Source organism: Gavia stellata, chromosome 21 (assembly GCF_030936135.1).
Source record: "Gavia stellata isolate bGavSte3 chromosome 21, bGavSte3.hap2, whole genome shotgun sequence".
NCBI classification, from domain to species: domain Eukaryota; kingdom Metazoa; phylum Chordata; class Aves; order Gaviiformes; family Gaviidae; genus Gavia; species Gavia stellata.
The window spans coordinates 15428058-15442901 of NC_082614.1; the positions used below are offsets into that span (position 1 = coordinate 15428058).

Genomic DNA, 14844 nt, shown 5'->3' on the forward strand with positions numbered 1-14844 from the left:
CATCTTTCAAAACAAGTTCAACTACAGCACAGCAATGATCTCTCTTCCGCTACACCACATAAATATACTAAAGCCTCATTAATTCATAGGCCCTAAAGTTTTTTTTTTTACCCTAAATAAACTGTATCTATTTAAAGAAACTCAATGTAAGTGAAAAGTTAATTCAACTGATGCAGAGAAATGCTTAACCAGTACAAGCTGTTAAAAGACCAAGGAAACACCCTGATATCTCTTAGGTTCCTCTCAGTATTCACCATTCCGATAGATCTGAAAGGCTGAACACAATTGTAACAGAAGGATGGCACTGAACAGACAAGGACATTCCAATCTGCTGAACTGGCTCGGCCTCAGATGCTAAGAGCTCAACGGTTCCCACCACTCGCCAAAGCATCAGCCTCTTTGTCCCAAGACAACAGGGAGACAAGCTCTCAGCACAGGTTCACCTCTGCAAGAGCACAGCTTCAACAACTTCCTCTACAGGGAGAGAGCTTTCTGCGGCACACACTGTAAGTCCTGCAGTATTGTAATTATTTGGAAACCAGGATTTTTAACACTAGGTAAAGAATTAATTTGAGGAAGCAGCCAGCCCTTTCTAGGCTAGCGTGACACACGGGATAGTGAACTCAATACAGATAATTAATTCCCCTTTACCCCATAAAAATCTCTATTTAGCAGAACATCGGCAAAGCATTCAACAAATTATTGATTTGTTTATATACGGCTTAGAAGGTCTGGCTTCCAAAGTGGGTTTTTGGAGCTTTAAATTCAGGATTTTAGCAAAAACCATTCAGTTTTCTGTTTGTATAAGACTATCTATACATAGTAACTCATATTGTAAATGAGTTACCTTATCGTAGTCTAGACAAAACCCACACTGACAGTTTAAAGCAGTAATTGAGTTTACCACTATACCCTTTATGTGCTATTTTCCATGGATTCAACCACATGCAAACAAATAAATCTTGGCCTCCTGGTAAACAAAAAGTTTATATTGTATTGCCACATTTCTGATTATTTTCTACTGCCAAACTGGATTGGGATTTTAATTTCCCTTCATTCCAGCTAGACTTATTAATTGAAAAAACCCAATGTATTTATTGGAAAAAGGTTGGAAGTACATTAGATTCGTATGTGCACACACCTAAGATGTGTGGTAGCACTTACTTCCTCATTGTTGAAAACTGCTTATCTTGAAGCAAGACAGCAAAAACATACAAGACTTGCAACAACTGCCTTGTCACTTGGAAAACTTATGTCAAAAGTGAACTAAGCAGATCATCATCACCTCCACAAAAAAACGTTCATAGCATGTGCTGTCCAAATAAATTTATAGTCTCATCTGATTCCAAAGCAGCTCCATTTTAAAATAAGTTTTCTTGCTGTCCTAATATTGGGTTATTGCATCTTCAGTTGTAGCAGCTTTTCTGGTCAACTTAAAACACATCAAAAAATGAAGGGGTTACAGTATTGTGCCTGTTACCTTTTTCTGCATGATTCTCAGCTCATCACTCAAGTTGATGTTCACTTTCATTAACTGCTGAATCTTTACCTCAGAAGCCACCAATGCATTTTTAACTTGCATATATTCTTGGGCTGTCACTGGTCCATCTGACAAGTCTGAATCCAGGCTCTATAAACAGTAAGAGTACAATACCATTGAGAAACAGACTACCAAAAGAAAACAAGACAATGAGATTTTGACAGCTTTTCATGTACTCAAAGGAATCATGGTTCAAATTAATTTCAAATTAGTAAGATCCATTCATTGAAATAATTTTAGTCCAATATAAAAAAAAAAATTATGTCAATCAACTCTTGGCTCCTCTGTGCACAAAAGCATTTGTGTCTCAGCATTTCAGTGACACAATACTCTTTCGTAAAGAATTTTTTTTTAAATATGCAATACAGAACTGGAAAGTCATAAAAGACAGATTACTAAATATCCCCAGTGTGCATGTTACCAGGGAAGATTAAACTAGAACTACTAGGTTTATTGCCCCTTTTTTACCATGCTGCATTATTTTCAGGAATGGTTTAAAACACTCAGTCACTATTGGTCTGCTGTAAATATTTCTTCAGTAGGAAGCAGTAAATGTTTGTGAAATACCACAGGATCACTGATTAAGACTGTTTTGGTAGATCCAATTATTTAATCTGTGCAATTAGATCTGTATCTTAACTCCAGACATGCATAGTGGCACACATTACTTTTCTAGAGGAGCATTTTATTTACATAAAAATTCCTTAACATTTAATTTTGTTGAAGTTCATAGACTGAGGCATGCTTCTGAAATGAATTTGAAAATGAATTAGAATATTCATTTTCTGATCATTTATGCATGCTAAATCCCCTCGCAAGAGGAAAGATTGAGTGCAGATTACCTTTATGAATAAAATTTGGTGTGTGTATAAATATTTCAAACCTACCTTCTGTCTGTTTGATTTAGCGGCATTTGTTTCTAGATCTGTATCTTCATCTGAAGCAACGCTGTCATAATCAGGCTGGTCATTATCCTGACTTTCACTACTATGCTGATTGCCGATTGACTTGAGTATCAGTTCCACATTTTCTGTAGATCAACAAACACCATTTAAAAATGTACTAGTAGGTTTGGAGAAGAAATGGAAGTGCATACTTTAAAGTAATTTAAAAAAAAGTAAAATCAGAAAAGATCTTCATCCAGTGAGACAATACAAGACATGCCATAATAAAACATCATTTGAGTAGCCCAGTTCAAAAAAAATAATTTAGATCCACCTAATAGGTACGGATTATTACTATCCAAAGCATCAAAGTTTTATGGTTTTGTCTTTTCACTTCTTGTAGGTGTTTAGACAAGTTAAAGTAAGTGGTGAGAATCATGCTTTAGCAGCTTAATAAAATTCACACAAGGGAAAAAACCCCAAACTGACTACTCTGGAAAACAGATGTCAACATTCAAATGAAGAATATAGGCAAAAATTACAAGTTAGAAAAGATTTTTCGTATTTCCTCTCCAGAGGGAAAACCAGTGTTCAGATGTTGTTTTGTACCATCGTGGCTAGAACCATGGCTCTGTCTGGTTGCTGGCATAGGTATTCGTATTCTTTGATATCTATCATGCTCAAGAAATATATAAAGTAAACGTTCTTAGGCAAATTAGCAATAAGCTCAAAAGCATCTAAATTACAGCAAAGTCCTGCATGTATAGATCAGCAGAGAAAGCCAGCATCTAGAACACTGACATTACCCTAGCTGCCAATCAAAAGAAGTATCACTAAAACTGTACAGCAGTATTCTGGAAAATTTTACCAAGTTATCATAAAAATCACAACCATCATAAAAAGGTGTTCCTGAATTGCACATATCCCACTTGATTTAATTGTATTACAAATACCAACCTTAACAGACAAATCTTCTGTATGTGGGCATTATTTTGGTGGCCTAATGCATGTTGTCAATAGTCTCCTATCCACATGATTTAGTTCTTACTTAAAAAAACCAGTCTTTCTTCATCCATGCAGTACTTCTGAATGAGGCTACTGTATCGATTAAACTACTGAAGAATTGCATATGGAAGAGACAACAACCACAAGTATACTCACCTTTTGAACCAGTGAGAGGATTCCCCTGTTGTCTTCGTTTGGCATCACTTAAAATATCTATAACTAGCGTAGCAAATTCATGGGCATTAAATCGAGCCAGTTTCTGTCTTCCCTAAATTACAGAATAATGCCGAAAAAAAAAGGTACATCGTGTATTAGATGAACAGCAGAGTTCCGAGGTAAAACTAAGACTATAGCACTTAGAGCGAGTTGATTCTTCAGTTACATTTATTGCAAAAAGTGTGACTTAACTTATCCAGCTGCATGCTCCAGGGCAGGGGAAACGTGAAACTATTTTAACCTCTTTACAAGTAGATGCAACTCTTCTACAGTAATGAAGTACAGTAAAGCAATATTACTTAGAATACCTGGCCTATTAAATAAAAATAGTTTTACAGTATTAAGAAGATTGCATACCTGATTCCTGGTTGAGGAATATTCAGGATTTACGGGAAGAAAAGGGACCACTGTGGTCTCTGTCACAAGGGTACTATGATTCTGAGTAGCAAGCCAAACTGCTCAGGGAAGGGAAAAAAAAAAAAAAAAAAGAAAAGAGGGAATAACCTTCCTGTACTATTTGACAGCATTTCTTGTCAAAGAATAAAAGACCACAATTTCAAACACAAACACAATCAATTCAAAGAAAGGTTTTTTCCCCAGAGGGTTCTCTACTTTGTAAAAATCACAAGATTTTTCAATTAACATCACCTTCAGACAATGCAAGACAAAGAAACTACCATTATCAGTAATTACTGAATACAAAAGTACTTTAAACAGAACATATGCTTGCACTAGCATCTTGCAAGTAATGTAACAACTCAAATTTATTTTATACACATTCCAGAAAGCCTCCTTCACCTGCATCTGTTTCCCTCCTGTCAACTTCATCGTACACATCCATGGCAAGTTCTTCAAATAAGTGGTTGCTTAGCTAAGGATAGGAGAGAATAATTACACCTTGAAAATAAATGAAACCTAGTAAGACCTCTATAATACAGAAGACACAAGAGTACAACTCTGCTCTCCCTCGGCTGTTTTTCAGCCTATATAATTGCTTGTTTCTCAGCCTGCATAGTAAAGTAATCCAGCAAGCAGACATATACAACCACCCAATTGCTAGACACAGAGACAACAATACTGTTCTACACTTTTCCTTTACTGGTTAATGGATTTTTTTCTCTCCTATCTGATCACAAAAAGAACTTGTGTATTTGGGGTGAAGCAGACCTACTGTGGGAATTAGGTATCCAAATGCCACTGTAGATGTGGGCTTAACTGAACAGTGAAAACTCACAAGATGCTTGCGTGTTTCAAACTGCGTTCCTACAGTGGATCGTTCAAGAGCGAAACCTGTGTTACAAGGAAGTGAGCTCCTGGAAGATCAGACATGAAATTAAGACGTCACAGGGCTGTGTGGATGTTCACTTACTGATGTACAGCGCGTTAACATCAGTAATGGGTACCAGACTTGACAATTAACTGACAGTGTAAGCAAGCCTGACTAGATGGCTGATCTTCCTTCCCTGGGACAAGCTGTACTAAAAGGAGTGAAAAACCTAACACTTTTTCTAGGGTTTAGCTTTATTTACACGAAGACCAGTCCCACTTTTTCCAGAGTTTGAGTCCTAAATTCTTAACCAAAGAGCAACTGCCATCATTCTGGAACCCAGATAAAGCCAGTGAGTTTACTTGTGTACTGGGTCTGGCTGGGATGGAATTAACTTTTTTCATAGTAGCCTGCATGATGCTTGCTGTGTTTCGGATTTATGGCTAAAACACTGTCGATAACACTAGCTTGTTTTGGCTGCTGCTGAACAGTGCTTGCACAACATCAAGGCATTCTTTCCCCCCGCCCCCCAAACTATGCCCACCCCACCACCCAGCAGCAAGTAGGCTCAGGGTGGGCATGAAGCTGGGAGGAGACACAGCCAGGAGAGCTGACGTGAATCCACCAATGGGATATTCCATACCATGGCATGCTCAGCAAGAAAAACTGGGGTGGAGGAAAAAGTAGTTTGGTTTTCGGCTTCCAAGATGGCTGTTCAGAGACTGGCTGGGCAGTGGTCTGCCTGTGGGAGGTGTTACATGATTTCGTTTGCTTCACTTCTGCCCTTCACCTATTAAACTGCCTTTACCTCAACCTATGAGTTTTCTCGCTTTTGCTCTTTCTGTGCCCTCCCCAGTCCTGCTGTGTTGGTGCTGGGCTGCTGGCCAGGGTCAGCCCACCACAACTTGCAAAAATACAATGCAGGAATCCATCTACTTCTAGCTAGCTATGCATTTGAAGTAGCCACTAGCAGCATGTTAACAGCAGAAAGCCAGTTCTAAAGTAGAATTCATACTTGGTTTGTATTGATTACTATTTGAATACCAGCTCTACACATGCTGGCTGGCTTAGCTGGAATTTTCGTGACCACTAGCATTACGTGTAGAGAAAAATGGACACTGTTGAATAGAAGAGCATCACCAGGATTGTTCTTCCCCCACCTGCAAAATTTTTATCCTTTGATACAATTTGCTTCAGCTAAAAGCTTTAAGTAGAGGGAAAGCATATCCCCACTCTAACTTGTATAAGGATTTGGTCACCAACACTGTAGTACAACTAGTGAGCTGGCATTACCATCAACTAATTAGCAGACAGTAATGCACTATTCTGGCTTTCCAGAAAGTTAAAGGCAAATAGTAACATTTAACATACAGATTCACAGGAAATACATGAGAGCAAGGCAAACAAAGTTTAAGGTGCTGAACTGGGGAGACAGACCTAGAGATACTACCCAAAACCAGACCAACAAGTATTTTTTCTTGGTCATGGATTTGTCATCATCTCTGCTCCTCCATTTCTGCCTATTTTCATGTTTTTCTCCAGACTTTTAACTTGCTACAGAGTTGACATTTATTTATGCAGAAATTAATAGCAGCTGAAACCAGCTTGAAAGGTGAAGTGCAGAGTTTGCCACGTTCAGACAAAGATGTGTCACACGGCACACTGGAAGTTTTACTTACAGACTGAAGCTTCTTCTTCGCTGCTTTTGCAAGTTCTGATAAATCTAGACTGCTATGAAAACAAAAAGTGATCATTACATCTACAGCATTTAATAGCTTGTTTAAACACAAATTCTACATTTCAATAATGCAATGATTAGAATGTCATTTTTATTTGAAACTCCTTAATCTTTTAGTATTTTTAATAGAGTATTTAATACATTGATCTTATTAATATCGCTAATATACCAATTAGTATATTCTTAAGCTTTCCTAAATGACAGTCTTAAATTTAAAACAAAAGAATCCCAAAAATCCTTTGGAATATGAATACCCACATTTGCATAGCTCAAGAAGCAGTCAAGCTGTGCTGCAACAAAATGCCTTCTGTAAGGAATCTGAATAATACAATCATTCTGACCAAAACTCGAGCCCACAGAAAACAGCATTTGTTCTACTGGACTCTGCAGGAGGCAGGTGACCATCAAGCTGGCAAAGGGCTACAGCAATAGGGCCATGCTTAAAATTATTCTGCGCTGATTAGTAAGCAATCTCTTCTACTAGTTTCCAGCCTTGAACACGAGGCACAAGATGAAAATTCTGCAGTTCTACAGAATTTATCATAAAAGCCACAGATCGGGAAGCTGACAAATTTTGAGTCCATATTTCTATCACCCAGGGGAAGACTCCCCTGACCTACAAGGATGGAAAGGCTCAAATAAAACCTCTGTATGATTAATTGACATCACAGAGAGTTTGTGTAGGCAGTCGCCTAGACAAGAAAAAAACCACCCGGAAGACCAGCGGAGGACATCAGGCAGAGGTAAGACAGTCAGGTTGTACTGCAGGCTCTGCAACCTGAGCAGCATCTTTGAACAAGACCTCTTCGCTGCATGCCAACTTCCTTCTCTGTGTAATGAGGCAATGATACTTACTCTGCTTTGCTAAATACTTTGCACTGAAAATATACAGTACTTTATCCAATTGCTAAACACAGCGTATCTAAAAAAATTACAGATGCTAACTCTAAGTATTTTACCAACTATTACATTGTTTCTATAATTTTTATTTTATTAGTTTTCCATAGAAATTTTGCAAGCAATAAGTTGAACAGTAGTTTACTTACAGCCGTCTTATTTCCAATTGCATAGCAATAAAAGAAAAATAGGGACTTTTAATAACACTTCATATGTTTCATACAAATATGATTTCATTAATCATAACCAAAAGTTAAAAGCACTGACATGATCAAAACTATAAATATATTCAGAGAAAAATGCAGCTTTCTTTCAAGTATGAGTTTCAAAATGCTGTGTCAGGAAACTAACTCAATTGGTTCTTACATTATTTACAAAATCTGTTTCCCAGGAATCCCCATGCATGTTCCCTTAATAGAATTGTCTCACCTTCCCCCTGCATTTTAAACAAATACACTAAACATCTTTAATTTCCTGATTTTGTTTAAATGACAATACTCTTTCTAGAAAAAAAAAGTTTCCAAGATTGATAAAGGCACACATTAAAAATTTAGAATGACAACAAGCTTAGAAGTTGTTTCAGAAAGGAAAGGAAACTTAATTACTAGGTTTTTTTATTTTGATGTTTTCAGACATGCCATGGAATCAGCAACTTACCTGTCTGCCATCTGAGGTATAACAAAGTGCTGTCCATTTTTATGCTCTAGAATCGAAAACAAATTGCACTTTAATAGGTTGTTACTGGACTATAGTTTTGGATGTTGTCAGGATATACAGCTGGTATTCAGTTTTACTAAAAGACATAGTAATGAGAAACCCAAGAATATATGCAACAGGCAAACACAGAGTAATTTATCTTGCATGTCATTACTCAATTTCCAATTATAGGAAGGTTGCAAGTCTTAAAAGAAGGTTCCTACCACAATTTCCTGGTGTTATCAAAGATTCCAATTAAGGCTTATCAACTGTATTAAAATTCCATTTAAAAAAATCAAGTTCTAACATAGGTGCCTTTATGGCACCTAACGGCTAAAAATTTTTAAGGGTGCTTATGTTCAAAAGGCACCGACTTAATTGAATACTCCCTGCTTTTGTGTTTCAATGAGAAGATACTACTCAGCAGAGTTTCTACAATATCTCCTGCAGACTACTCAACATTCACAAAAACCTGTATTTTCCCAGCAATTCACTCCTTGAAGTTAACAGTACTCAGCTGATCTTTTATGTAGTTTCTCCACACTTTCAGGGGTATTCCATTTATAGAACACATATTTCTGGAAAAACAGAACTTATTTTTTAATTTAGATATACTTAAAATCCTGCAGTTTTATCTAAACTTTAAATGCATTATCACTAATCTTACATCTTAGCCTTTCTTTAGTTCTTCCTGTATAATTTATATAAAGTTAGAATATTTGAAATGCATATAAAATGTGTAGTAAGACTGACACAAACATTATATACCATAGTTTGAACTATCCTATGATTTACACTGAAAGATCTTGGAGTGTAGTTTTTCCTACTTACCTGGTTTCCTGCCACAGAGATAGAAAGCCAACCTGTCTGTGAGTTCATACTGAATTTCCACCAGGCGCTCTGCCAGTTCGTGATGCCCACCTTGCCTGGTTTACACACACAAAAGTTACATTAGTTATTCATTCTGAGACATACAAAAAATTAAAAAATGGTCTGAGAAATAGATTTAGTACAAGCCACTGTTCAACACTGCACGTTTGAGTGTATCAACACAGCACAGACTCACAGCAGGATTTTCAACAGTATGTTCCAGTGGGCAAAAAAAATATAGATAAACTTCTATGAACGTCACAAAATAAGTCAGTGAGAACTCTGAAAACCTTTGCCTACTGCTTTGCTGTATAGAATAAACAGATTATATAGGCTATTATGAATACGTTATTTACAATTTTCTAGACAGTTCCTGAGCTCATGCAGCAAACTCACCCAACTTCACATTTGATTAATAGCACTGAGAAATAGAAATATTCTGGCATAACGTGTTCCGCAACCAAGTGAACTTACTCAGTCTTCAGATTCCATGTATGGCCTCAATTCAAAAGCAATCAGAGCAACGAGGATGCTTTATTTACGCAAATGTGCAGCTTCTAGTTGATCAGTACTGTCCAATTTTGCACATAAACACAGAAAATCTTCAATGCTGTGCTACAAATCTTGCAGTGCCTCATTACTGCCCAACTGATCAGCAGAGACATTCATGTTTAATCTTTCTTGACGTGAATGTTGTCTGCCCTTGGGAAGCCTAGGGCTTTTCTCAAGCTAGGCTTTCCTGCAGGTGTACTTCTGCAACTGGGATGTGCCTAACGGTTCCCTGCTGCTAAAAAGCCTGGTTCCACTCCCTGCTCCCTGACCCATCTGTGCAGTCCAGCCCTTTCCTACAGCAATTCCCTCGTCAATCCGCACTCCTGGAGTCCACTCAGATTGCTGAACTCGCAGAAACTCTTCTCCCTCAGATTACCCTTCTGTGAGCTGTTAGATTGGCACAGCCCATTTCACTGGGATCACAACTCTTGTCCCAAGCATGCAGGAGAACACAGGCTATGAAATGATGAAAATGCTTATTTACACTCTTTATGCATTCAATCTTTCTGGAAAAAGTACTTATTAGCATTTAACACTCAAATTATGTTCAGGACAGAAACATATCTAAGCAGGTTCATCATGTGATTTATGAACATCAGTTAATATATAAGAGCATCACATATGTTGGAGCCTTCTACCTTGCATAGTCAACCGGAGTTTTGCCATTGGAATCTTGTGTGCCAGGATCAGCACCATAAACCGCTAGTAATTCTGCTTGTAAAGTCTGTCCTGCCTTAGCAGCAACATGGAGCGGTGTGTTTCCTTTCTCCTACAAGTTATTAAGAAAAATATCTACTTAATCAACAAGTCTGAGTGGAAGATTGAAATATAATGTGCATCAGCTGAAACCAGTATAAAGATTACAAACTGTAAGAATTGGTTGTATATCAAAATAATGAAAAAAGCGTTCATACAGGATGAAAGAAGTTGGCTTGAGCTCCTAAGGAGAGTAATCGCAAACACGTCTCCAGATTCCCTGTCCTTACACTGGAATGGAGTTGCTGAAAAAGAAGCAGGATTATAGTTAATACAGCGGCAGTAACTGCGATTCAGCATTTGTTTTTTCAGCCATGCTTTTAGAAACAGGTATGCAAGAATTCTTGCTACAGCTGTTTTGTGTACCTGTTTTTCTCCAAGTTAACCTAAATTGATGCCTCTCAACCACCCACATCTCCAGTATCCATATATATCACCAAAAAAGTGGCTTCAAGTTGAAATCGAGCTGTATTTGTTTACATAATAGTGATGAAGAACAACAATAGTTATCTCAAGTCAAAAGCAACTAATTTAATTCAGTCAGATTTCACCGTTCTGTTACACACAAGCTGTACCTTCTGCAGACTGACAGAGAAAACATACTAACCTTACTAAGATCTTTGGCAGTAACACTGTCATCTTCACGGCATGGCAAGCGATGAACAAATGCTAACATTTGATATTTAGCTCTAATAAATTCTGCTTTATTGGGACTGTAAAGAGAAACCCAAGCAACAGAAGGGAAAGAAAACAAATATTAGCACTTTCACAACAATACAGATGCTCTAGAAAAAGGAAAACTGACAGGTGAAGATTGCATTAGATCTTTGCACGCCACCACTAGCAAATTCAGACATGGAAAAATATATTCCTTAAAAAAATAACCCAGTGCAGATTGTCTAACTATACAGAGCATACTTTTGTTACAAACATCAAAATATCTGCAGACTCTGGGATGTAGTATGTATTTCTTAGAAGCAAACGTTGCACTTAAAATAACGTCAACTTAAGATCTATACTCACTATATGCAGTTATTTACATTTTAAAATGAAGCACCATATTCAGTGACAGAAATAATTTTTTTTTTACTTAATCAACCAAACTCAATCTCATTAGCAGCATTCAGTTAACTGAAGCATGTGGCATGAGATTTAAAAGTCTTTTGATTCAAGTACAAATAAAGGTCCTCACTGTTCAAAGCTAGAGGTCAGGAATCAATAGTTCAGAGAACTCAAGCAATGTACTTCCATTTTTACAATAAATTTTAAAAACATAATTATTGGAATTTTTTTTTTTAAATAAAAGAATTTAAAAATGAGTGAACAAACCAGTTTACTCCTTTCCAGCAACAAAACATACACAGGTTCCCATGGATACCTTGCTGCCTCTGTCACTGCTAAATAAAATAATCACACTTCTACGAAAATAAAAATTCTGTAATTTTCCACTTACTGCACTTTATCCTGTGGGCTAGCTTTGCGCCTTCCACTCATAACAGAGGCAGGGTCCAGCAACGAATGTTCCCATATGGAGTTAGCACCATTATTATACAGTGTTTCAACCATCTGAAATCCAAAATGTATACACATAGGCAGTAAAGAAATTTTGCTGCTAGCTGCACAGACTGACTAATCGAATAGCTGTAACTATTTTCAAGCAGACAGCAAGCCAACAGAGATTCATATTCTGTGTGCCAGCACCCATAACCTCCTGGGATATCAGAACCAGGCACATGCTTAGGAGGTTATTATGTGGAATGTAATAAGAACCCCCTTAAAATTCTCTGCTCTCCCCAACAGTAGCTCTACTGAGAAGAGAGGCTTGCTATATATTGAAAATTCAGGTTGCAGCAGATGCATTGCAGAAGTCTGAAAGAAAAGTTGAAGGTGACCTTCCAAAACAAAGGTATCAAATTAAAAAGGCATAGACAATTCTGATTTTAGTGGTCCATCATAGCAAAACAAGAGAAATAAAAGGAGACTAACTTAGAAACAGAAAGCTTAAAAGGACCAGCCCCTCTCAAACAAAAGCTTAGTGATTTAAATTCCATAAAAAATGTTTTAAAAAAATCAGTGTATCTAGCTTTAATGAAGGAAGATACAGTTTTACTTTTTACCTGCAGCAGTGTTGGAGGCCATGGTGTATGCTTGAGATGTCTCACTTGAGAGATATGACGCCCCAAACTTCGATGAACACTACAGCACTCGTCACAGATCAGAATCCCTCTGTTTATAGATGCCCAACAAGGATCTGAAAAAGAATACATTAATTGCAACACAGAAGGCAGCATGACCTTTTATTTCAAACACAGTCTAAAACGAGGAGCCCCACCTCCTAACCTTAGCTTATAGCTTAGCCAGTGTATGAGCCTGTAAAAGCTACAACCTTGCTGGGCCTCTGGATGCTGGGGAAATAACAGCCCTTGCTCTGATGCAAGGATACCTGCTGTGGAAACTCTGAAAAAAGTCCCACTGTTTGCAGTTCTTCCTAAGAAAATACTTTCCTTCGTAAACTTAGCGTCCTGTTACGCTTATTACCTTCTTGAAGTGCCTACTTGTCATTTAGTGGAGTCTTACAGAAATATTTCTAACAATAGTACCTACCCGCTCTTTTGAAAATCTCGGAAGTCTATAAATAAAAAGTGTTAATAGTAGTCATGCTTTTTCATATTACTCACTCTTCAGTTCTGTATTATTACAATGTTTTTTAATTTCTACACTAAATAATAAAAACACTCAAGAGTGTCACAGTAAAAGAAAAAGAGCAAGATACATCTGTGTCCAGTTAAAGGCTCAGTAAAATCAGAAACTGTCAATAAAATTAACTTAAACTCTTAACAGAGCCAAACTGAAGCCATCTTATAAGCAAACCAGAAAGACAACTGACGGAAGGTAGAAGTAGTAAATAATATATACTAGCTATTCTGTAGCTTCAAACATCAGAAAGTGTAAAACTGAGTAAGAATGTTACATCAGACTGAAACTGAATATATGCACAACAGGACATTAAGCTGGGGTCCCTCTGCTGCTCCTAGCTCAGTCTTCAGAAGAAACTCCAGTTTTCTGTCAGTGACTTGTGAAACTCAACATGCCAAGAACCCTGCAGTGACAGGCAACTCAGGAACGAGACAGATCTTCAGGCCTAGCACATCCCAGGAGAAAGAAAAAGGAATCAAGATCTCTTCTGTTTTGGAAAATTCTTCTTAATTTCAAATCCAGAGATGATTTTGAGGCTAAGTAGGTGAGTACAACACAAGCCTGGCATCTGATGAGAGATCTTCTGCATCCTGTCAGAATACATCTAAGCAATTGTGCATCATAAAAAAAAGTCTTCTCTGACCCATGCAATACATTTACTGAATCCCTGAAACATGAGATCCGATCACAGTTGTGGATTTTAAGCAGAGTTGATGTTGTGTGTGTGCTGAAGGCAACGTAGGCAAACCTGTTCGAACCACGGGCCATGAGGGATGGGAGCATCTATTCACCGATGATAACTATCACAGCCCAGAGCCAAATTAAAGCATGTGTTATAGGAAAAAACCTAACCTAATTTAAAAAACAAATTAATAACAAGCATGCAACCTCCTTATTAATCATTCCATTATTTTAACCTCTTTCACTTCTAAGAAGGGGAAAAATAGCAATGAAATGAGATGCATTAGCACTAACCTAACAACCCAAGACTGGAGGCAGCCTTCCAGATTAATGAGTCTAGTCCCTTTTCATTACAGGCAACCTTATCACACGCTCATTCATAAACTAACGGGATTCTTCTGAAAGCCATTACATTTCCTGTTTCAATCACTAGTTACAGCTGCTCCTGAACCTCACTCTGGTTTGACTAACAGTCATCATCCAGTTTTTTTCTTTACACCCACCTCAACACCTAACTTAACCAGCTCCAAACAACGGCCGTTTAGCCATGATAAACTCAGCTGCTGTTTATTTGGTCATTTCACAGCAGAAACAGGGCTTTAAAATTCTTCTGAAGAAAAAAGCTGAGGCTTGGCTTGTAATTCCAGCTTGTACATTCTACTTAAAAGAAACCACATTGACAAGAGTCCACGTTTACGTAGAATCTGTCAAAAACTAGTACCATTGGAAATGTAGATGGTGTGATGCAAGAAAGTATGACAGTAAAAGAAAAAAGAAAGAGAATGCTCCCTGTGTCTATTAAGCGTTGGGGAGGCCAGAGAGAAGATGGACAGCAGCTCAGGCCCCATTTCAGGAGCCTAAATGACACAGCGCGGATTTGACAGCGTGCGTGATGGAGAAGGGACTGATCAAAAAGCAGAGGGAAGTTAAGCACTGCAACCCATTTTCTGAGTCACACTGGTTTAACTGAAAGAGTTTTTTTAATGAAACTGCACAATGATTTGTAGCCCCTCAATACAATTCATACCTGGCTTAGTAGCGTTCA

General features: G+C 37.7%; 1 protein-coding gene across 11 annotated transcripts in view; it reads right to left on the bottom strand.

Moving 5' to 3' along the window:
* GIT2 (GIT ArfGAP 2) overlaps nt 1–14844 on the bottom strand; it is a 34718-nt gene that overhangs the window by 17182 nt on the left and 2692 nt on the right. For 5 of the 11 annotated variants that reach the window (XM_059827598.1, XM_059827595.1, XM_059827593.1 and 2 more), the window contains exons 2-14: nt 12539–12672; nt 11875–11987; nt 11029–11134; nt 10580–10666; nt 10304–10434; nt 9075–9169; nt 8205–8250; nt 6592–6643; nt 4444–4516; nt 4003–4100; nt 3586–3697; nt 2428–2570; nt 1481–1630 (exon numbers count right to left, since the gene is read on the bottom strand). In XM_059827598.1, coding sequence (XP_059683581.1) covers nt 1481–1630; nt 2428–2570; nt 3586–3697; nt 4003–4100; nt 4444–4516; nt 6592–6643; nt 8205–8250; nt 9075–9169; nt 10304–10434; nt 10580–10666; nt 11029–11134; nt 11875–11987; nt 12539–12672 — 1340 coding nt within the window. Of the gene's footprint in view, nt 1–1480; nt 1631–2427; nt 2571–3585; nt 3698–4002; nt 4101–4443; nt 4517–6591; nt 6644–7696; nt 7703–8204; nt 8251–9074; nt 9170–10303; nt 10435–10579; nt 10667–11028; nt 11135–11874; nt 11988–12538; nt 12673–14844 lie in introns of all 11 variants that reach the window. The other 6 variants (XM_059827602.1, XM_059827592.1, XM_059827601.1 and 3 more) reach the window with 5 other exon arrangements.